General features: G+C 37.4%; 1 protein-coding gene across 1 annotated transcript; it reads left to right on the top strand.

Annotated features, from left to right (window-relative positions):
• Positions 1-629: 629 nt before the first annotated feature.
• On the top strand, positions 630-20150 carry LOC116463604 (GMP synthase [glutamine-hydrolyzing]; the record flags this gene model as incomplete). The annotated part of the gene is made up of 6 exons (XM_032146788.2): positions 630-745; positions 3951-4076; positions 7894-8009; positions 11763-11893; positions 13203-13375; positions 14465-20150. Coding segments are annotated over 6 exons (764 nt in total), but the record flags the coding sequence as incomplete, so codon positions are not given.
• Positions 20151-24628: the final 4478 nt, after the last annotated feature.

The following is a 24628-nucleotide window of genomic DNA, read 5'->3' as shown; positions in this document are numbered from 1 at the left end:
TAATTCCAGCATTTCCAGAAGCCGAGCTTCTGTAGTTCAAGACCAGCCTGAACAGCATAGTGAAACCCCTATCTTTACTGAAAAAATTAGCCAGGCATGGCTGCTGTGCTTGTAATCCAAGCTATTTAGGAGGCTGAGGTGGGAAGACTGCTTGAGCTCAGGAATTTGAGGCTGCAGTGAGCAATAATTGCACCACTGCACTCCAGCCTTGGTGACAGAGCAAGACTCTATGTCTTAAAAAAAGGGAGATAGGAATGATAGGGAGAGAATTAAACATACTGTCTTATTTGAGCCTCACAATGGAAACTATGATAGTATTATCCTGTTTTATAGATGAAGAAACTTAGGGACAGAGATTAATATGCCAAAAAGTTATGCAGACTAAAAATTATGCATAACTTAAATGTTGCAGCATTCTAAATGTTACAACATTTTTAGAATGTTGAAGCATTCTAAAAAATGCTGAATTGAATGGGAAACTAATAGCTACATTTGGATACTTATGATGGGCAGATGGATTTTAATTTTGGAAAGGTTTTATATTTTGAAAATAGTGGCATTTTTATATTAGATTTTTATATTAGAAATATAACATTAATGTTAAATACTATTGTTACTCTTACCTTTAGGTCCTGGCCTGGCAATCAGAGTAATATGTGCTGAAGAACCTTATATTTGTAAGGACTTTCCTGAAACCAACAATATTTTGAAAATAGTAGCTGATTTTTCTGCAAGTGTTAAAAAGGTAATATTTGATACAGCTAATCATTACAAAAAATTGAATGGATTCTTATTATATACCAGCATTTATAATGAATTTTTGAGGGTTTTATTATTTGAAAATTTGGTGTAATATAACCTTTGAAATGACTGTGGAGAAAGTATTCCACAGATACTCTTATATGCACATTTTTCTTTCCAGCCAAACAAGACTGGATATACTGAGTCTCTAAAAATGTCAGATAAAGTATTTTAAAGCACTCTTTTATGTGTATTTCAAGAAAGTAAGGGAAATCCTTTAAGTCAGGAATTTATTGGGAGCCTCATTTCAAGAAACCAAAGCTGTCTGCTCCTCTGAGGACAGCTACTAATCCTTTGTGGTCTAGGATTTGGGTTTTAACAATTTCATTCATGTACAGGTGTCTGAGTATGAGACTGGGTCCAAGAAGGGCCAGAGATTGGATCAGATATCTTCACATTATGCAATCCTTTAGCTCCAAATTGAAGATGAATGGAAAAATTCGCCAGTCTACTTTATTCTAAAGATTTGGGGTTTTAATTTATGTGATGTGTGTGGTCTGAAAATTGCAACGTAAGAATTTTAAAATGGATCTGGGTTGGTAGTGCTTATGGGAGTTAGGCAAGGAAAAATGCAGATTCTCTTTTTTTTTTTTTTTGAGACGGAGTCTTGCTCCGTCACCCAGGCTGGAGTGCAGTGGCGCGATCTCGGCTCACTGCAAGCTCTGTCTCCCGGGTTCACGCCATTCTCCTGCCTCAGCTTCTCCGAGTAGCTGGGACTACAGGCGCCCGCCACCACACCTGGCTAATTTTTTTTTGCATTTTTGGTAGAGACGGGGTTTCACCATGGTCTTGATCTCCTGACCTCGTGATCCGCCCGCCTCGACCTCCCAAAGTGCTGGGATTACAAGCGTGAGCCACCGCGCCCGGCGCAGATTCTCTTTAGAATATCTTCACCTAGGTCCCAAAGGATTCTCATAGATAGATTTCCAACAAATATGAGGTTATAATAAAAAATAAAAATCACATATAGAAGTATGGCACCATGAATGAGAAAGGAAAAAACTGTCAGAACAAGACCTTCAAGACTTTACTGGAATTAACAAGCAATATGTAAAATAAATAGAAATAAGCTATTCATAATAAGAATAATGTATAAGAGACTACTAAAAATAACTGGGCAGATTTGAAAATAATCTAAGTTCTGGGAATGAAAATAATAACTGAAAAACAGCTGAAAGAGAATTAACGAACTAAAAGAAAGTTGTTTAGAGATTATCCAGAAATTAGGACAAATCATCATAAAATATGGGTAGAAAAAGTTAAGATAGAAGGATAAGGCAAGTGCTAACATATATCCAGAAGGAAATAATAGACAAAAATGTATTAATTCCTCCACACTGGTAAAAGACATGATGGCTCAGATTCAGGAAACGTAACACATCTCAAGCCAGAATAAAGGGAAAGAATTTGACACCTAGTAAGCACATCTTAGAGAAATTAAAGACTGCCAAAGACAGAGCAGCTGCAGAGAACAGATCAGTTACCTACCCAGGAAATTATACTGAAACAGTAAAGGCAAGACTTCAAAATACCAAGAGAAAATAATTAACTGTAGTGAACAGCTAAACTGTCTTTTAAAAACAAGGGCAAAATAAAGTTATTTCGAGATTAAATATAATTTACTACCAACAGTCCCTTACTTAAGAAACTAAAGGCAATGATTTTCAACCCTGGCTGTATGTTAGAATCATCTGGGGAAGCTTTTGAAGTATACTATTCTTGACATATAGCCCTAGAATTTAATTGGTCTGAGATGGGACCTGGGCATCTCAAGTAATTTTTGCAGTTAGGGTTGAGAACCATTTTTTTTTTTTTTTTTTGAGATGGAGTTTTGCTCTTGTTACCCAAGCTGGAGTGCAATGGCACGATCTTGGCTCACTGCAACCTCCGCCTCCCAGGTTTAAGCAATTCTCCTGCCTCAGCCTCCTGAGTAGCTGGGATTACAGGCATGTGCCATCATGCTTGGCTAATTTTGTGTTTTTAGTAGAGACGGGGTTTCTCCATTTGGTCAGGCTAGTCTCAAACTCCCGACCTCAGGTGATCCACCCTCCTCGGCCTCCCAAAGTTCTGGGATTACAGGCATGAGCCACTGCACCTGGCTGAGAACCATTGTTTTAAAGAACTGACTTGAGGAGAAGCAGCAGGATGCCAGGAGAAAGTCGTGAGATACAAGAAGGAATGCTAAGCAAAGAAAATGGTAAATGAATAAAACTGAAACAAACATGGACTGTATAAAATGATAAAAATAATTATAAAATCGAGAGTAGAGGTAAAAATGATATCTACTTGTTCTTGTTTATTAGAAAATATGTAACAATGTTTAGCTGAAGTAACATGTAAGCCACAAAGGGATTGATCTGATGCTAAGGAATTCAAAGATGTCTGTGTTATTTGCCAGAAGGACAGAAGATTATGTTTTAAGTACCCTGGTTAACACTTAAGGGCAACTACTGCAAGAATGGAAATAGAGGATTTAACTTCAAAACCGGTAAAGAGGAAATAAATGAGCTGGGAGAAATCACCAGTTCAAAAGACAGCAAGAAAGGAGTGAGAGTAAAAAATGGGATAAATAGATAATTACAGAAAAAGATTGTAGAATGAAATTCAACTATATTAATAACCTATAATTAATTAAAAGGACTAACATCCCTAGTTAAGACACAGACAAACTAGATTGAAAACTAAAATCTGCTTAGTATAGAATAGTAAATATGAAAAGTATAGTCTATTCACAACAGGCATTACTAGTATCTAGGGATAGTAGGAGTGAAAATTAAAGAATGGAAAAACATGTACCAGGTAAATGAAAAAAAGAAATGGCTAGAGCTATATTAATTTCAGAACTGACTTTTTGGCAAAAAGCATTAGAGATAATATTTGACTCAGATAAGGTGTATCACTTGCTGGTGACAGGGTACTAAAGCCTGAATGTATGTAAATATAATCTGCATTTCTTATCCTAAGATTTCTTCATAGTCCTAGCCCTCAGGTGTGAATTTCTGGCATAGTGCATAGCACACACAACTCAAGGAGATACCAGATACAATCCACTGCTAAAAACCAGTAAAATACATAAGATAGTAGTAGATAATAAAAGATGAATACCTTATTTCTTAAAACTGAAAAAATACCTGTTTGCTTTTTCTCAGCCACATACCCTATTACAGAGAGTCAAAGCCTGCACAACAGAAGAGGATCAGGAGAAGCTGATGCAAATTACCAGTCTGCATTCACTGAATGCCTTCTTGCTGCCAATTAAAACTGTAGGTGTGCAGGTGAGTTGTGTGAATTCATTCACCAGTGATACACTTTTTTTTTTTTTTTTTTTGAGACGGAGTCTTGCTCTGTTGCCCAGGCTGGAGTGCAGTGGTGTGATCTCGGCTCATTGCAATCTCCGCCTCCCGGGTTCAAGCACTCTTTCTACTAATATTGAAATAAGGATTACTTAGGGAAATGAAATATGTAAGTATATATACCAAGTTTAGAGAAATAAGAAGGTAATTTTTTATAGAATGTTTAGGGAGTGAATAGTTACAGGAACTAAATAGTCAGGCTGAGATTTTGTAGTTTTGGAACATCTATGAACTCTAACCAAAGGTAAATATTGAAAGCAACCGTTTCCTATAGGGTTGGCATGCTTACTTCTGCCTTGTAGGGCAGGGATCAAGAGGTCATTTATCCTTCTAGGTGTAAAATATACTGTGGTTTTAGAAGTCTTTAACTGCAGGGCGGCCTCCAGATGAATAAGTTACACCATTTAGGTGTTGTTCTCAGCTTGTGTATTCCCTGTACTAGGGAACATGTTCTACTGATGTTTTTTGTGTTTATTCTGCCTTTCTAGTTGTAAAAGAACGTGAGAATAATATAGTTCTCAATTATAAAATGCTACTTGCAAAATGACTAATAACTAATAAGATAGTATGTTAATTTCTCCTCTTTTTTCTGGATACGGGGTCTTGCCCTGTCGCCCAGGCTGGAGTGCAGTGATGTGATCATGGCATACTGTAGCCCTGAATTCCTGGGTTCAAGTGACCCTACTACCTCAGCTTCCCAAGTAGCTGGGACTACAGGCATGCACCATCATGCCTGGCTAATTTTTAAATTTTTTTGTAGAGATAGGGTCTCCCTGCATTGCTCAGGCTGGCTTTGAAATTCTGGCCTCAAGTGATCCTTCACTTTGGCCTCCCAAAGTGTTAGGATTGGAAGTGTGAGACACTGTGCCCGGCCTTCTTTATATGATCCTCAAATGAATTTTTGGGGAACAAAAGTGTGGGAGGGTAGGGAAGAGGATGGTTATTTTATTTCAAGTTTGTGGTTAAATGGAAACTAGAAGAGGTGTCAGTAGTTCAACTCAAAAATGGTATAAGTGCCAATTATTGGGTTAATGTGTTTATAATGTCCTCTTACAGTAAAATTATGTGTAGAAAGAAATTCTACTGTTTTAGAGATTATTCATCTAAAACCTAATAAGCATTTTTTCTAAATATATGAATCTGTCAGTTTAAATTCCCCTTTGCTCTGAATTCATGCAGTTCGGCCTGTAAATAAAACAAGATAAAAATTGATTGTTGCCAGGCACAGTGGTTCATGCCTGTAATCCCAGCACTTTGGGAGGCCGAGGCGGGCGGATCACCTGAGGTCGGGAGTTCAAGACCAGCCTGACCAACATGCAGAAACCCCATCTCTACTAATTAGCGGGTGTGGTGGTGCATGCCTGTAATCCCAGCTACTCGGGAGGCTGAGGCAGGAGAATTGCTTGAACCCAGGAGGCGGAGGTTGCGGTGGGCCAAGATTGCGCCATTGCACTCCATCCTGGGCAACAAGAGTGAAACTCCATCTTAAAAAAAAAAAAATTGTAATTTTTAAAGTAAACTAAAATATTTTATTTCATGAAAGTGATAGAGCCAGCTATTGGGTTAAGGAACTCTTGCCTTCTTTTTAAAGGCCAAATGTTGTAAGCTGCTTATGTTGTTTTAAAATCACTATTGAAATAACCTTACTTGGAGTTATTGATACTTTCTTTCAGTGGTTTATGGATTATCTCATTCATATATAAATTTACTTTGAAATTTGCAATGATACTTACAGGCAGTATTACCCTAATATATAAAAATAGAATTGTGGACAGGTTATTTAATTCTTAAAAGTTTCTCAGTTTTAAGTAGATTTGTTATAGAGAACTTCCACGTCTGTATGCTAACTGCTGCTACAAAGGGAGTTGAAATAGTTCCCCACTCTTCTTTTTAGAGAAGTGTTACAAAAAATAGATATTTGAGATAATTTGATGAATGAGTGATTTCTTTCTTGAAAATGAAACTTATTGAGGCTCTACTGCTTTTCCCACCAAAATAAAATTTTCTTTTGTTATTGGATAACTGACTTTAGTCTCTTACCCTTTGAAGCTTAGACCCTTGCAAGCCCAGGTAAAAATGATGGTTCATGGTTAGTATAACAATGGGTTTTATTTTCTAAATACCAAAGTAAACCGTATTTGTAAAAAATGAAAATACATTAAAAAAATTCTTTGTATTTCTACTCTCCAGTTAAGTTTTGTATGTGTCTTTCCAGAAACACTTTAAAAAGAAAATAAAAGAGGGGATTTGGGGTACACATTGTCAACTTTTTTCTTTCAACTGAACATCATGAACTTACCTTAATGTGCCTTTCCAAGTAGATTGTTCTTAACTGTTCCCTCATATTCTATGCATACCATCATTTATTTAACTATTCTTCTAACCAATGGGCATTTAAACTGTTCTCAGTTTTTTATTATTATAAGCATCCCATCAGTTATCCATGTATTTATGTAGGATCATTTTCTGTGCATGTGCATTTTACACTGTTTTTTTTTTTTTTTTTTTTTTTTTTTTGAGATGGAGTCTTGCCCTGTCGCCCAGGCTGGAGCACAGTGGCTTGATCTCACCTCACGGCAACCTCTGCCTCCCAGGTTCAAGCGATTCTCCTGTTTCAGCCTCCTGAGTAGCTGGGGTTACAGGTACACGCCGCCATACCCGGATAATTTTTTGTATTTTAGTAGAAACGGGGTTTCACCACGTTGCCCAGGTTGGTCTCGAACTCCTGAGCTCAGGCAGTCCACCCGCCTCGGCCTCCCAAAGTGCTAGGATTACAGGCATGAGCTGCCGTACCCAGTCCATTTTACACTTTTACAGATGCTATCACGTTAGCATTCACGTGTTGAATTTTCACATTCTTAGTACCTGCCACTCTGGGCATTAGGTACTTCTCTAATCTGTTACTTTTTAAAATTGCTTTTCATAAAAAAAGCAAATTACTTGGATTAAACAGGACACAGGAAAAAAGAATAAATTATCAGTTTTATTTCATTATTTTAAAATTAACTTTTAAGCTGATACTTAAACATGTTGATAAGTAAATATTTATGAATTGTTTTTTTTTTTTTTTTTTTTTTTTTTTTTGAGACGGAGTCTCGCTCTGTCGCCCAGGCTGGAGTGCAGTGGCGCAATCTCGGCTCACTGCAAGCTCCGCCTCCCGGGTTCACGCCATTCTCCTGCCTCAGCCTCTCCGAGTAGCTGGGACTACAGGCGCCCGCCAACACGCCCGGCTAATTTTTTTTTTTTGTAGTTTTAGTAGAGACGGGGTTTCACCGTGGTCTCGATCTCCTGACCTCGTGATCCGCCCGCCTCGGCCTCCCAAAGTGCTGGGATTACAAGCGTGAGCCACCGCGCCCGACCTATGAATTGTTTTTGTCTCCCACTTAAGAATTCTTTATCCACTCAAAAAACATGGGCAGATCTTGTCTGCCAAATTTTTCATAATTTTATTTTATTTTTTTTTGATATTACCATGATACTTTATGTATGTCTTAACTGATTCAGGTAGTTTGGGATGGGTTTCAGGTAGTTTAATATGGGATTTTAATTTGGAATTTATTTATACCATTAAAGAAGCATTTAGTATATACTTTGATTCAAATTTCTAAAAATCTGTTAATAGTGTCACCATGCATAAGATATTTTTCAATGCATCTTTTAAAAAAAAAAACAGCTTTGTCAAGTTAAACTGGTGCATCTTTTGACTATTAAAAATTATTGATTATCTTTTTATTTTCAGGGTGACTGTCGTTCCTACAGTTACGTGTGTGGAATCTCCAGTAAAGATGAACCTGACTGGGAATCACTTATTTTTCTGGCTAGGCTTATACCTCGCATGTGTCACAACGTTAACAGGTGTGTTTCACAGGAGCTAGGGTGGGGGCTTGTGTAATGGAAGGATGTATTTCTTAAGGGCTTTCAATTAATGAAAGACCAAAAGGCTCAAATGTAGATATAGGTAGGTCATGTAGATAAGAGTAAATGGCTGTGTTTGTAATTCAAATATGCACATAGGTTGCAGTTAAGTAGATATTTAATATCATCTTGTGTTTTGACTCTTCATCACAATGTAATCATCTGTTAAAAATTATTTAAAGGAGATTTTTATTTTAGTGTAAAATATTAAAGACAGCTGTAAAATGTCTTCTAAATTAGTGGCTTATATTAGCTATTGGTTTTATGGTAACATGTTTTATTCCAGAAGGATTGAAAAAAGTATGTCCAGGTTACAGAATTACAAATAAAGTAACACACACACACACACACACACACACACACACACACCCCTACAAAACAAACAACCCCCACCCCAAACAAAAATGGAGACTTGGTTAATTTAGTAGTAACCCCAAGGAAAAAAATCAAAGAAAAGAAATAGGCATATGCCAGATAGCATTAAAATAGTTACGTTTAAATATATAATTTACATTTAGATTAATTTTCCTTTAATTTGCATATTAATTTCTTACATTGGATATATCAACAGCTGATTTATAATCTATTTCTAATCCTCAATTTCATCGTACCATATATAGTTCAAAAATTCACTTATTTTATACTAGATTGCTAATTAAATGTTCTTATTTCACAGTTATTCTCTCTCTTCAGTTTTCTTCATGGGTGTTAGGCAGTTAACAACCAAAAAGAATTACTTGAGGTTTCATTTTACTCAAATTGCTGCAGAAATCAGAAGCTTACCTTTTAATGTTAACCTAGCAGAGTCTGTATAGTCAGAGATAAGGAGTTATAGGGAAGCCATGTTTTTACCATTGGGAACATGCTCATTCAAAGGCTTACTCAAATCAACTGAAGACCCTCAAATACAGAAGCATCTTTAATATGCTGAAAAATAGAATTATTACCCTCTTCAGTAATGGGGGCCAGGCGTGGTGGCTTACGCCTGTAATCCCACCACTTTGAGAGGCCAAGGCGAGTGGATCACTTGAGCCCAGGAGTTTGAGACCAGCCTGGGCAACATGGTGAAACTCCATCTCTACAAAAAATACAAAAATTAGCCAGGCATGGTGGTGTGTACCTGTAGTCCCAGCTACTTGGGAGTCTGAGGTGGGAGGATCGCGTGAGCCTGGGAGGTTGCCTTAAGCCAAAATCGTGCCACTGCATTCCAGCCTGGGCAACAGAGTGAAACCCTTTCTCAAAAAAACAAAAAACAAAACAACTTCAATAATGATAAATTTTTAATTGCCTATTTTGAGTGGAGATAATTGTCTTGGTTAGAACAGTGGCTCATAATTTGCCTTCTGAAGAATGCTATATAAACTTTATATATCACACAGAAAATTTCCCTAAATTGAACTCCACTGCTTTTACTATATAATTAGTATATTTCTTCATTCACAGCATTCTTACAGTTTTATCTCCTTTTCTTTTTCTTTTGCCAAAGGGCACACATCCTTGTTTAAACTTTATGTTTATATTCTAGTTTCTCTCTTTTTTCCCTATTTGTCTCCTCTTCCTTCTTCCCTTCTCAAAAAGAAAAAAGTAAAAAGCCTAACAACCAGCAAACAAAAAACGAAATCTTAAAATATGAACGCAGCAAGTTCTTAAAAGAATCTTGGTGAACTTGGCCGGGCGTGGTGGCTCACGCCTGTAATCCCAGCACTTTGGGAGGCCGAGGCAGGCGGATCACGAGGTCAGGAGATCGAGACCATCCTGGCTAACACGGTGAAACACTGTCTCTACTAAAAATACAAAAAAATTATTCGGGCGTGGTGGCGGGCACCTGTAGTCCCAGCTACTCAGAAGGCTGAGGCAGGAGAATGGCATGAACCCGGGAGGCAGAGCTTGCAGTCAGCTGAGATCGCACCACTGCACTCCAGCCTGGGCGACAGAGCGAGATTCGTCTCAAAAAAGGAAAAAAAAAAAAGAATCTTGGTGAACTTTAGATTTCTTTGCTGGGGTCTTTTTGATGAATTGGAGTTTAAAAATATTCTTCCACGTTTGCCGGTTTTTTTCCTAATTTGGATGAGGGAATCTTTGTACAGGGAGGGACTGTTCCAGTTTTACTGTTATATATAGTGTGGGTAAATACCTGTCCCAGTACACTCTAGTGATTACTTTTGTTTGTAAGAAATGAGAAGGTGAAAAGAGCAGGTTCATGGCATTCTCTTAACTTTCTCCTGCAAAGATCTTTTATGAGCTTTAGGAACTATATTGTTTAGAAAAAGTATAACTTACTGTCTATACATGGGACAAAAACCTTGCTTCTGTTGTAGTATGTTTGGAAGGAGACAATAAAGTAGTTGGTGATATCGGAGGTTTTGTGTTAATACAGTTTTCTTTTGTGTATTTTACCTAAGTACATATTAAGGAAAGAAGGAAAAACATTAAACTTTACCATGATAGTTGCCGGGGAGATTTATTTTCTTTGCTAAAAACAGTACTAACGAAAAGTGACAATTGTCTACTGGCTGGAGTAGGGAGAACTAGCTAAGTGGCACTCAAATCTCTACCCTGATTCCCTCTTGTTTTCTGGGTGAAGATTGTGAAACAGATCCCTTCAAACCAGTGGCCAGCTACACTTCAAGTTGTTAAAATTGTCTGATTCTAATTTCCTCAAGTTATGTTCCAAACTGTACTCTCATTAACTCTCATTAACATGAAGATATTTGTGATGTATCTTCATGTCTTTCAAACAGACATTTACATAAAACGGTAATGAATCATTTTTTTGGAAGGAAGTAGTAGGATGCTAAGTCCTATTTCAATGGCCTTTTTAATGAAGTGCAAATGAGAATCTCTGTAGAATCATTGTTTCTCAAGTAGAGAAAAAAAGATGAGTTTACTAATTTTGGGAAATTCACTGTAGTTTCCTCTTGGAGATTTCCAGTGCATGTTAGCATAGTATATTAATAGTTTCTGAAGTCTTGTCATAAAAACACCTATTTTTAAATTTTAACTATGTGTATTTGTTTCCTAGGACTACCCATAACAAATTACCACAAACTAGGAGGCTTAAAATAACATTTATTCTTTCACAGTTTAGGAGGCCAGAAGTCTGAATTCAGTGTTGGCAGGGTCATAGTCTCTCTGAAGATTCTAGGGGAGGATCCTTCCTTGCTTCTTCCTACTATCGAGTGGTGGCAGCATACTCCAGTCTGTCTTTGTGTTCACATGACCCTCATTCCCCATGTGTGTCTGTGTATCCAAATTTCCCAGTACTTGGAAGGATCCCAGTCATTGGATTAGAGTCCATCCTAATCCAGTATTACTTCATTTTAACTTGATTACATTTGCAAAGACCCTTTTTCTCCCCAGAGATTCTGGGTGGACATGAAGTTTTGGGGATACTCTTCAACCCAGTACATTAAGTGAAAAGAAAGTTGTAATAATCACATATCTTTGCACATTCTGAGATACAGAATGTTGCAGAGAACACACTTTGAGGAAAGCATGTAGAACACAGACCTTCTTATAATCTTATATCTTGCCCTATCCATCTGGGGAGTTGAAGTGGGCAGGAGAAGGGCCTAAAACTAAGTGGGAAATGGAAAGAATGTTACTGTTCTAAGTGCCTTGCTTCTCATACTAAAATGTAATTTCTACATTTAAAATGTAATTGCTCTATTATTTTTACCTCTTTGTTTCCAGAGTTGTTTATATATTTGGCCCACCAGTTAAAGAACCTCCTACAGATGTTACTCCCACTTTCTTGACAACAGGGGTGCTCAGTACTTTACGCCAAGCTGATTTTGAGGCCCATAACATTCTCAGGGAGTCTGGTAAGTTGCTCATGTTTTTGATTACTACCCTCTGAAACTAGTTTTTGGAAGCTTGACATTAAGAGTAGGAGGATGTGGAGGATGTGGCTTTTGCTTTTTAGATGCTTTTATTTTTATTATTTAAATATTTGAATGTTCTGTGATGTTGCTTTTTTTTTTTTTTTTTTTTTCCCGAGACAGAGTCTGTCTTGCTCTGTTGCCCAGGTTGGAGTGCAGTGGCACAATCTTGGTTCACTTCAGCCTCCGCCTCCTGTTACAAGTGATTCTCCTGCCTCAGCCTCTTGAGTAGCTGGGATTACAGGTGCCCGCCACCACGCCTGGTTAGTTTTTTGTATTTTTAGTAGAGACAGGGTTTTGCCATTTTGGCCAGGCTGATCTCGATCTCCTCACCTCAGGTGATCAGGTCAGGAGTCAGGTCAGGCCAGCCTTGGCCTCCCAGAGTGTTGGGATTACAGGAGTGAGCCACTGCACCTGGCCTATAATGTTGCTTCTAAATAAAATATATTCACCTTTGTCGCCATTTGTGGACATGCACAGAGCAGCAGAAAATGTGAATTTCCAGACTTAGATGTTCCCAGCTGAGTTTGAACAAGGTGACGCTATGCCTTCTTGTTTCAGCTCTCAGAATGTGAACAAGTCTTTTTCATGGTCTCCTTGATGCTATATCTTTTGCATTTTTATGCGTTTTGTTGGTGATTTTGCTGTTTAAAATGGATCTCAAGTATAGTGTTGAAGTGCTGTCTGGGTTCCTAAGCACAGGAATGCTGTGATGTACCTTACAGAGAAAATCTGTGTGTTAGATAAACTTCATTCAGGCATGAGTTAAAGAGCTGTTGATTGTGAGTTCAGTGTTAATGAATCTATAATAAATATTAAATATAGTGTCTTAAATCAGAAACACATAAGACAAGGTTATATATTAATCAGTTGATGAAAATATTACAATCAGAGGCTTGCAGGAACCTAACCCTCCATTTCCCCTGGGAGAAATGGTTCATTATTCGCTAATTCTTTGTTTGCAGTGTAGAATATAACTATACTGCAAATTATAATAGAGAATAATGAGACTGGACTGTTTCTCTTTACAGCACATCAGTGAAACATCACTGATGTGATCAAATTCTGTTTTTTGCATTTGTGATTAAGTCCAATTAAAATGCTCTGCAAGTAGCTGAAATCAATGCATGATGACAGTCTTAACTATGCTGTGTGTATATATGTAATTTCAGATATTGCCTGGGAGGATTTAATTGAACTAAGAGTGCTTTTCTATGTTGTGGTGATTGGTTCTACATATACCTTTCTCTAGGGTATGCTGGGAAAATCAGCCAGATGCCGGTGATTTTGACACCATTACATTTTGATCGGGACCCACTTCAAAAGCAGCCTTCATGCCAGAGATCTGTGGTTATTCGAACCTTTATTACTAGTGACTTCATGACTGGTATACCTGCAACACCTGGCAATGAGATCCCTGTAGAGGTAATTTATATATTTTTTTCTAATGCATGTTCTCAGTACCTCTTACATTTTATAATATGGTGAATGGAATAGGCTATGCCAGTGCTGTATTTCTTATGTTGGTTTTCTGTTCATAAGATAGGCTGTTTTTTTTTTTAATTTTCACATATTTGATTAACACACTGGGGCAGAAAAAGGCCTTAAATTATATATGCTCTCCAAATGTCTGATTACTGTATAAAAAATAATCAATTATAATAATTTTATCTAATCCTGCCAATTTCTACTTTACAAATAGTATTCCGCAAATAAAGAAGAAAACTCTAGGAGTGAAGAAGAGTTTGTTAGAAATAAGGATGCAATTTGATAGCTTTATGGCCAGACACCCAAGAATTGCCTAAATGTTCTCGCTACTACCAATTCCAACTCAATTTTTGATCCTTCTTTGTTTTTACCAGAACATTCCAAAGGAGCTACTTGCATAATAGCAAGTGAAAATCAAAGTGAGACTCTATTAGTTGGGCTACTGCCTCCAGTGTACTAATGCAAGGCTGTCGTTACAGCTAGGTAGATGGGTTGGTTTGGAATGTGGCTTAGAGTCAGTTTTCTCTTAGGCTCAAATTTGCCAAATTTGACAAGTGAGCAGGCTATCCTCTCCTCCTGTATACTTGATAATGATTATTACAGTGTACTGTGTGCCACCTTGGTGGCCCTTAGAGTTGTATGTTTAAGCTGCAGATAATTTGCAGAGCATTGGCTGAAACACATAAAATCACATGCTTGGATGCCACAGCAATGTCAAATCGCTGTATGTTCTTAAGCACTTGTGGCTCAGTCACAAACACAACTTGCAGACTAGCACCTGTTTGTGGATCACACTTTGAGTAGTACTGAGTTTAAGTCACTAATATTTTAAACCTTAATAACTTAAACCTATCCCTGCAGAGGGGAATAGGTTCATTATATAAGATTAATCAGAAACCAACCCATATACATGAAGGACAATAGTGAAAATAGTCACATTTTAATTTTAAATTACAAATGTAAGCCCTCTAGGACTGCTGGACATGCAGTGGATGCTGACTTTTCTCTATAATTTTTTTTTAATAGGTGGTATTAAAGATGGTCACTGAGATTAAGAAGATTCCTGGTATTTCTCGAATTATGTATGACTTAACATCAAAGCCCCCAGGAACTACTGAGTGGGAGTAATAAACTTCTTGTTCTATTAATGTACCGTGTGCAGTTTAAATTGATTAGAAATCATTCCCATTATTGACATGCAGTATACTGTGAAAAGAGTTACTGGAGCAGCTACATCACATCTGAGTTCTCCACAGCAAAAATCTACGGCTTAAGAGCTGAGTTGGGGATAACCAAAAGGGACTGAAGAGTTTGTACGGGTAAATAATCAAAGCACCATTGCCTACACTCAGACAGATTGATACTGCTTTTGCCTTTGCCTCACTTACTCTTTATGTATAAATTCACTGTTGCTATTGATGTCTCTGTGAAGATGTATGAAGGTGGGTGAGTTTGGGGTAGTTATGGGCTTCTGTCTCCTTACCAGTTTCTAAGAACTGTTAGAAACACCCATTATTTACCAGTGTTACTTACTACGTATATATACCTTTTGGAGAATCAGTTTTCTTGTAAGTAATCTTACTTCTCCAAAGGGTGAAAAAGAGATGAACATATCAAATAAAGGTATAGGTGGGCTATTCCAGCCACTTTTGAAGGACACTGAGGGTATAAAATGTAAGCTAGCATAAGATGGAAAAGCACCAGGAATTTGTTGATGTACTTTGGAATTTTATTTCACAGCCTTGGGAGGAAGAAACTATGAGTGGTCTCAGATGTCTATGAATGGTCTTAAAATGTTTTCAAACCATGTTCCACATGGATGCCATGTTATTCAATGTCAGCTTGTTCATTAGTAAGGAGCTTTATCCTCCTAGCTTTATATTACCAGCCCCCCACAGCCTTGCATAGAAAGTTTCTGTTATCTCCTTAGAAGAAACTGGCTCAGTGACGTGTCTGGTGTAGTGCAGATAGAGGTCAAGAGGAGCATTTTCATCTCTTCTTTTGCTGGTCAGAGAAACAGTTCTGAGATCACAGAAGCCATGATGCATACCTACAGCTTACAAATGGGCGACGAAAAATGTTTATATCATCTAGTAAACAGTTGTAAAATGAGCTCTTAGATCTAATCTATAGACATATTATTCATTGCTCAGACACCTGTGAACAGTCTTGATCCATGCAAGATGTTTGCCAAACTTTGTAATCCTTTCTACTAGCTATAAGAGAGGATTTAAGAACTGGTGCAGGACTTGTTGCCATTGCCACCAGTTTCTAATAGATCTTTTATAGCATTCACATAAGTACTGTAGACAGTAGTAGACTTAAACTCTCCGTTTCTCTCAGTATTTTAGCTAAGAATGTTACCATATTTTTCTCTTAGCAATTCCATCTCAGGTTGCTGCTGCTTTTCTAGTTTAAAAGGTCAGATCTATTAATCAGGTATGAAATTTTATTTGGGATTCAGTGTTAGATAAACAACAAAATGATGCGTGGCAGAAGTCATCTTTTTATTCTGGCTGGTCCAGAGAACAAGAAAACTGCTGCTGGACCAGCAAGGGAAGAATTTCTGTCTGTCTTAACAGAAATCTGTCCCCAAGACCAAGGGGTACTTGACTCCTATAAAACTTAAAGGGTACATTCTCTATCCTGATGAGGACGTACTCATTGTGGCCTTCTGGAAAGAGGCTATGTTAGTGATCTGGTCTTTACAGATTTAGAGTCATGGTATTTGAGAGCTAGAATAGACAACCTATAAAATGCTTACCAACATGTGTCAGTACACATTTATGTTTATATGAAAGAAAATTTCTAGCCACAGTGTCTTATGATTTTGTGTTGAAGCAAACAGTAGGAATTTTGGAAAAATAGATAGTAAGAATGTGTGTTCTATGGAACACTGCTCCACTGAGAAGGTCCATGTAAAAAGGATTAGGTGGTCATATAAGTTTGGGGAAAATAAACTCACTTGTCCTTTCTTGGAGATTCATGGTATACAATATTCAAAGCTCTGAGAAATTCTAAAGTTAAAAACAATTGTTAAATTCTGCTTAATTTAGTGTTTTCCTGATATTTGTTTTTTGAACACCTTTTATATAATCCCTCCCAATATATACTTAGTATATACTTAATATAATATTCGGAAAATTGTTTCTCCAAAACACATCTTGACATGACATAGTTTCTTAAAAATCTAAATTTTCTGGAACTCAGAAATTTCCTAATATTTAGCACACTCTTCTTTTGCACAGCACTTTTTGCTTTGTGCCATATAACATTACTCTGTACCTTCACAGTGTTTCATCTGAGCCACTGAGGAAAGTTAAACGTTGCACTTCCATTTTACAGTTAAGAAAACAAGCTCACCTTAGGCATGGTTACTTAATGAATTTCAGAATCAAATTTCAGGTTTCCTTAGTTCAGATTGTCCTTTCCTTATGTGTATTCTGACACCTAAAATTACATAAACTTATGGGATGCTTATTTTTGACTAAGACTAGAATGGTAGCTACCTGGCTAATAACATTCATCATTGGTTATTCTGGGCATATCATGACTTTATTCCCATTGCTTACCATTACCTGGGACACATCTCTCTTTAATTAAATATATTCTTTTTCTTTGTACCTTTTAGGTAGACAGAAGAATGCAGATCATTGAAAGCATTATTTATTCCTAAGATTGGCAGGCACAGAATCATTTTTAAGAACTAAATACCCAGTCCTGCCTTAAAGGCCCCATCAATGATCATCAGCTCTGTTATTTCTAACAGCCTGGCATCCTGGCTAACACGGTGAAACCCTATCTACTAAAAATACAAAAAAATTAGCCGGGCGTGGTGGCGGGTGCCTGTAGTCCCAGCTACTCGGGAGGCTGAGGCAGAATGGTGTGAACCCGGGAGGCGGAGCTTGGAGTGAGCCCAGATCACGCCACTGCACTGCAGCCTGGGCATCAGAGCAAGACTCCATCTCAAAAAAAAAAAAAAAACAGCCTGGCATAATTCCTAAATACAGGTCTGTAGATATATCCAGGAGATAGGGTTACACTGTTTTCCAACCTTTTTCAAATCCCTTAATCTTGAGGTAAACTGCATGCATTTAGCCAAACAAGCATAAAAGTTTGTTTCCTCACTGTTTGGGATTAAGCTCCTGATAGCCTGTTTTACTGAATAACTCGACCTTAACCTGTAGAGAATAAGGGCATTCAAAGTAGGAAGGCAGAACTATCCATCTTTAGTGCTTTGCCTGCCGTTAAACAACAATGTGAATTTGGTCAAGTCATTTCTGTTCTTGTATCTATGACATGAGGTAACTGTATTAAATTTTCAACATCAAATCCAGCTATAAATTTGTATTTTATAAATAAGAAAAAGCAAAGCAGGAGACAGAATGGAGAAGCTGGATAGTGTTTTGTTTTTTTTAAGGTTCTTTTATCATCAGATATGACACAAAGGGAAACATCAAAATGCACCGTAAAGTTAAATCCTAGTTACCTTTTTTTGAAGCTGTTGGCAAGGTTTGACCACTTGAGGAATCTTCTGCTGTGAGATGACACTTGAAAAACACCTATCAAAGTTTTCCTGGTAGGAATCTGTCTTTACTGCGTGTTTTTTTTGAAAAGCTGACAGAGAATGTGCTTTGGCTTTGACACTAATGAAGTCATCCATCATCAATTATATACAGCTAATTGTTGGGAGCTAGAACTAGAATCCAAGCTTTCTGATTCTCTGCATGGAAGAGGTGATGCTCTAGGCCCCTTCAGGGCAAATCTTAAAAGGAAGTTCTTAGTGTGTAATTGACCATCAGGGATATATGGTCTTAGAAAGCGTTAATTGTCTCCTTACTTACAGTGAGTTTCTAGAGATAGCCCTGTCTTTCAGAAATTGTCTGACATCTGCTTGCCCAATGTTATAACCACTTTTCCACACTACTCCCCTCCAGAAATCTCACTGATATGTGGCGCGGACACGCCTTAGCTATCACCCCAATGGATGCTTCTTTCATTGACCCAAATCCAGAATGTAATGGGGAACTGAATACGAGTTGGATGTCTCCACCCTTGGAAAGCACATCTTTTGTTCTTACTGAAGTAGTTTAACAACACCGGATGATGGAGGGATCAGGGTATCTTTTTAATCACTGAAGGACTTTGACAGCAGTAATGGTGGCATTGTTGACTCTTAAATTTCTGAACGTTTCACTTAATGGCAAGTGAAGAGATAGAATCCCCCAAAGAGTGTCAAGATGCTAACTTCCAACCTATTTTTATGCACTGAAGAGGCCTCAGTGTCTCACTGAACTCTAACCTTTTTGTCAGTGTTCCTCAACACTGGATGCCTATTATTACATAACCTGAGGAGTTAAAAAATACAATAACCAAATGTCCAATTAAATAAAATTAGAATCTGGAGGTAGAACTCAAGCATTTACAGTTTTAAATCTCCCAGCCAGAATAAATTCTTATTGAAGGCCATACCTAGCCTATCTTCATCAAACTTACAGGTGAATCTTTGTCAAACCTATAGGAGAGAAATGCAGGCCATAGGGACGGTCTTGCTGAAAGGCTTATAGCTAAATTAGTTCAGATCCAGGAACCGGATTCTGAAACTGATTGTACCTATATTAGGCTGTGTGTCAGACACTCCCAGGACCTGTTTGGTAATAATTAGGACAGCTAACATACTTGTTGCTAATTTCGAGATCTGGGCAACAACTGTGTAGGCTGTTCTTTCAACCTCTTTCTTCCTACTTTTTTACTTTTCCTTCAGAGAGGAGAAAGCCACCCCTGTGCTGTAGCCACCGCTCCAATTCTGACTCTAGCTAAGTCATGAAACAGACTGAGCTATTATTGCACCAACACATAAATCCTGTCATTTGGGTATTATTCTTTAGAGAACTAGAGATTACCTACCTGCAACCTAAGTTTCCTGAATTCGAATCATTTGAGCAGCACCATCTTAATTAACTCATTAACATATTTGTGGCCAGGCGCGGTGGCGCATGCCTGTAATCCCAGCACTTTGGGAGGCTGGGGCAGGCGGATCTCTTGAGGTCAGGAGTTCGAGACCAGCGTGGCCAACATGATGAAACCCCATTTCTACTAAAAATGTAAAAATTAGCTGGGCTTGGTAGTACATGCCTGTAATCCCAGCTACTCAGAAGGCTGAGGTGTGAGAATCACTTAAACCCGGGAGATGGAGGTTGCAGTGAGCAGAGATTGTGCCACTGCACTCCAGCCTGGGTGACAAGAGTGAGACTCCATCTTAAAACAAAAACAACATATTTGTTCACTTTTGAACCCTGTGGTGTCTTTTAACTTTGTTAAGCGCCCTTGGTTAGCAAAATTATGAGAGTTTAGGAAATTTGGCTATTTATTGGGTATATTAAGTACAACTACAAAATCCTCTGAGTTGTCCAGGAAGCCTAAACCTTGAGCAGTATCTTATTCAAGTGGAGTATATATCTTCAAGAATATAGATTTTTAAGGTAAGTAGTTTTCCATCTTTGCATCTCCTGAGACCATTGTTACAACCTTGATATTAAATGAAGTGAATGTAAACCTCCTTTTGAACATATTTTTTATAAAGAAATATTTTGTTAATTGGAGTAAGTAGTATTGTTATGAAATCACTGTGTAATTGTTAATTGTAAATTGCAATGTCTATTTTGTGTTGTAACAATGTTGCCATAAAATAGCTTTGCTAAATGTGAAATGACTTTAATCCCTTTTGTCTTCAATATACTTCATAAAGGAGGAAATGATGATTTTCACAATTTGTCACGAAGCTTCTGTGTTTATGAGAAAGTCCAAGAAGTAAGAGCCAAGAGGACAGACATTATCAGAATATGGGACATAAGAAATTGCATATAGTGTCAAAGGTTTCTATATAACAACTTACTTTATTTCCCTTGCATATATAGGAGGGGTTAACATTTTGCTCGGTGTTAACGGGGGACGTAATGAACATAAAACATTGGATAGCTTTTTATTTAAATTATGAGGTAAAGGTGTGCGTATACACATGCACTTATAAAATTAAAGTCATATGTATGTATATACACACAGACTTATGTGACTTATTGCATATTCATTTACATTTGACCAAATCTTTTGTCAATTTCTCAAGAACAAATTAACCTTTATTTAATACATAAATCAGGTCCTTTTAATTGTTTGGAACTATGTTATCAGAATTGATTAAACCCATCAAAGTAAATGTACTAGAGTCATCACTATGAAGATTAGAAGAAATAATCACGTTGAGAAACTGAATTCCATAGTTACTTTCAGGCAGTCATATTACTGTGGTCTGTTTCCCTTTAAGTCAGTGCCCTTGCCTGGCCTTCTGCTATCTGAGAAGACTGTATTTGAAACAATTATATTTTGAAAAATTTTTTACTGTTTTAGCATAACTCATAACAAAAGTATTAGTTTTTTAATCTTGAACTCCTACATTTCAAAACTGACATTCTGCCTCTTATTACTCCTTTTATCACAAGCTATATTAAACACCACATAGCTGTTTTTGTTTTTGCTTTTTGTTTTTTTGGTAGATTATTAGTGAGTTATTCTAATAAATTTATATAGATTATATTCTAAGAAAAGCAGCTAGGAATCTTATGTTAACCTCACTGTTTTCAAGTAGTGTGTCAAATTCTAACCATTAAATGCTTTTTTTATATTTCAGAATGTCATTCCATGTGTATATATTACTGTTCTTTTAGGCAATATGAAACCTGCCAAAACATTCTTTTTTTAAAAATAACATTATTAGAGGAAACTTTTTAAAATTCCCACTTAATATGGCTACATAGATGGTGTGGAAAACATGAGCCTTTTGTTAAGATGTCTTTATCTAATTGCATTAGGATGATTGATACTCTGAATAAGAAGAAAGTTTCAGTGGACTAAAAATGTATCTGGCTAAGTAAGAAAATCTCATCTTTTGATTCTTTTGGAAAACAACTTCTATTTTATTGTGAGTAGTAGTGAGGATATAATAGATTGAACTGCTTATTTATAGTGCTTATTTTATTTATGGGAGAGTACCAAGAATTATGTATCTCATGACTATTAGGTGTTCAACGACCTTTTTAAAATTATTGTGAAAATGCTCAAGCAGGCTGGGAGCGGTGGCTCACGCCTGTAATACCAGCACTTTGGGAGGCTGAGGCGGGTGGATCACGAGGTCAGGAGATCGAGACTATGCTGGCTAACCTGGTGAAACCCCGTCTCTACTAAAAATACAAAAAATTAGCCGGGCGTGGTGGCGGGCGCTTGTAGTCCCAGCTACTCGGGAGGCTGAGGCAGGAGAATGGTGTGAACCCGGGAGGCGGAGCTTGCAGTGAGCCGAGATTGCGCCACTGCACTCCAGCCTGGGCAATAGAGCAAGATTCTATCTTAAAAAAGAAAAAAAGAAAATGCTCAAGCATACACAAAAGTAGAATAATGCAATTAGCACACCCCAATATTCCTGTTACTCAGACTCAAGAATTAGAATAACATGATTCCTTAGTGACTGAAATCGCCATATAGCACATGGTTGAGATTTCTGAAAAGTTGGCAATAAGTACCCAGGGATTTTTTGTTTCTTTCAGATAGAGTCTTGCTCTGTTGCCCAGGCTGGAGTGCAGTGGTGTGATCTTGGCTCACTGCAGCCTTCACCTCCCAGGTTCAAGTGATTCTCCTGCCTCAGTCTCCCAAGTAGCTGGAACTACAGGCGTGCGCCACCACTCCTGGCTAATTTTTGTATTTTTGGTAGAGATGGGTTTTCGCCATGTTGGCCAAGCTGGTCTCGAACTCCTGGTCTCAAGTGATCTACCTGTCTCAGCCTTCCAAAGTACTGGGATTACAGGCATGAGCCACTGTGCCTGGCCAGTGCCCAGAGATTTTTTTAAAGAAATGAGACGGCTTGGATAATTCATTTACTTAATTTAATGGTTATGCTGCTGTCCTGGCCTATTTTCTGTTAGATTTTTGCTTAAAGAGAAACTTAAAGATTCATCATTGAATAAGATACATTTTGAATGGCATTTTTTACTTTTGTTTTCTTTTTCTGGTCAGGCTGCTAGAGTACCTGATGTGAATTTAGTATAGGGGTTCCCAAACTTTCTCCTTTGACAGTTCCCTTAGTAATTTTAGTAGTGTCCCTAGGCCAAAATAAGTAATAGTTCCATTTATTAATAGTTATGAAACAACTTAAAAAGTTATGTGCTAACAACATAGCCATTTGAAAAAATATATATAAATGAAAAAATTCATTCTTTTCATTCTTAAACTATGAATGGGATATATGCATCTGTTGAGCACTGTATAGCTTATCAAATCACTGCCATCTTCATTTTCTGTTTCATGCTGATTTTTGCACCATACATGTTTTTAATCACCACAGCCACTGAAAACCCAGCCAACTTTGTAAACATGACGTCATTAAATGGAATGTAGCATGATGCTGTGTTGAAAACTGACCACAAGCTAATAGTTCACTTTGTGTCTGTGAGTTTGTTACAGTGGCTTGGAGTTGCCTTGGTGCACAGTTTGAGAACCATGGTGTCTGATTATTGTGATTTTTTTTTTTTTCTTTTCTCAATTTTTCTTAACTTTGAAGGATATATCTTAAAATATATATGTGTCCTTGGCTGGCTGCAGTGGCTCATGCCTACTGTAGTCCCAGCGCTTTGGGAGGCTGAGGCAGGTAGATCGTTTGAGCACAGGAATTCAAGACCAACCTGGGCAACATGGTGAAACCCCGTCTCTACAAAAAAACACAAATATTAGCCAGGTGTGCACCTCTAGTCCCAGCTACTTGGGAGACTGAGGCGGGAGAATCGCGTGAGCCCAGGATGTCAAGGCTGCAGTGAGCTGTGATCACGTCAACTGCACTCCAGCCCGGGTGAGAGAACGAGACCTTGTCTCAAAAAATATGTATATATATCTCCTTAATACCGAAAGTGTTGTCTTTTCTGTTTTGACATTTAACAGTTGGGATATTTTACAAAAATATAGATACTTAAGAATCTTATTGCATCTTCCTGGTGTACAGGTACAGACATCCCGTATATTTCTTAAAGTAGACATGTATAGAATGTCCCTAGATCCACATTTAAAGCCTACTTAAATTCACTTTGGAGCTAGCTTTGTCAGGTAACTAGTATTACTACACAGATTTAAAACTATCTCATACCTTTTAGACCATTATGATAGAAGTGAATATTCTAATATACTGGATTTAGAAAAGGCGAGATGTGCTATTTACAGTTTTGTTACTATATTGGTTTCCCTTCGTAAAGTAAGGAGAAATAGTCACCACATATATTTTTAAATTTTTCCTGTTAAGTAAACAATAATGGCCATCCTTTGGATATGTTTGAGTTTAGAGATGTCGTTCAGTAAGGCAGAAAGGGAATCAGTATTGCTCACATTAGTTTGGAAATAAGTTGAACTTCAAAAGCTTACTAAAGAAGCATAACTATCTTTATATTTTCATCTTTGTGTGAATTCTTTACCCTGAATCTCAGAAGAAGACCATTATAGAAAATGTAAAAATTTTATCTCTGAGAAATAGGAATGAGGCATTTTCAGAGTATCAGTGACATAAAAATAAGATTCCTAGTTAGGTATAATCTTGGAAATCTATTTTATCTAATATTTGTTCCAGCATGTTAGAATAGTCACTCATAACATATAGGTCTAAATCTGTTTGTAAAACATTGGCCTAAAATCCAGTATCTTATTTCTGACTGACTCCATGTAGCCGTGTAACCCTGGGTAAGGCAACAATCTCCTTGGCACCAAATCACTTATGTAATGTAGGAATAATACTGCCTCTGTGGGTCAAGTGAAAGAATGTATAAGGAATTGGTTTACCAGTACATTAAGTATAAAAATATGTATGAGAATATGCTTTATGTATAAAATAAGCATAATATCTTATTTAAAACATGGCAGTGCAGATGAAACGAGTGCTGTAGGATTAATAATCTCATTGTGCTCAATTAGCTGGGACAAATCAGATAAATTTACACTATGACAGAGTCCCAGATTTTGAAGATGGTGTGGGGTCCCTTGCTTTGAACTATATGGGGCTTATACTTGCATCATTATGAAATTTATGCCACATGATATTAACCCTAACAGAATAGTACACAGACTCCTGTCTCCTAATCTCCAACCTTGCATGCTATTCTCCATGCT

The sequence above is a fragment of the Hylobates moloch genome, unplaced genomic scaffold (assembly GCF_009828535.3).
Source record: "Hylobates moloch isolate HMO894 unplaced genomic scaffold, HMol_V3 SCAFFOLD_44, whole genome shotgun sequence".
Lineage (NCBI taxonomy): Eukaryota > Metazoa > Chordata > Mammalia > Primates > Hylobatidae > Hylobates > Hylobates moloch.
This window is presented reverse-complemented; position numbering and strand designations above follow the sequence as displayed.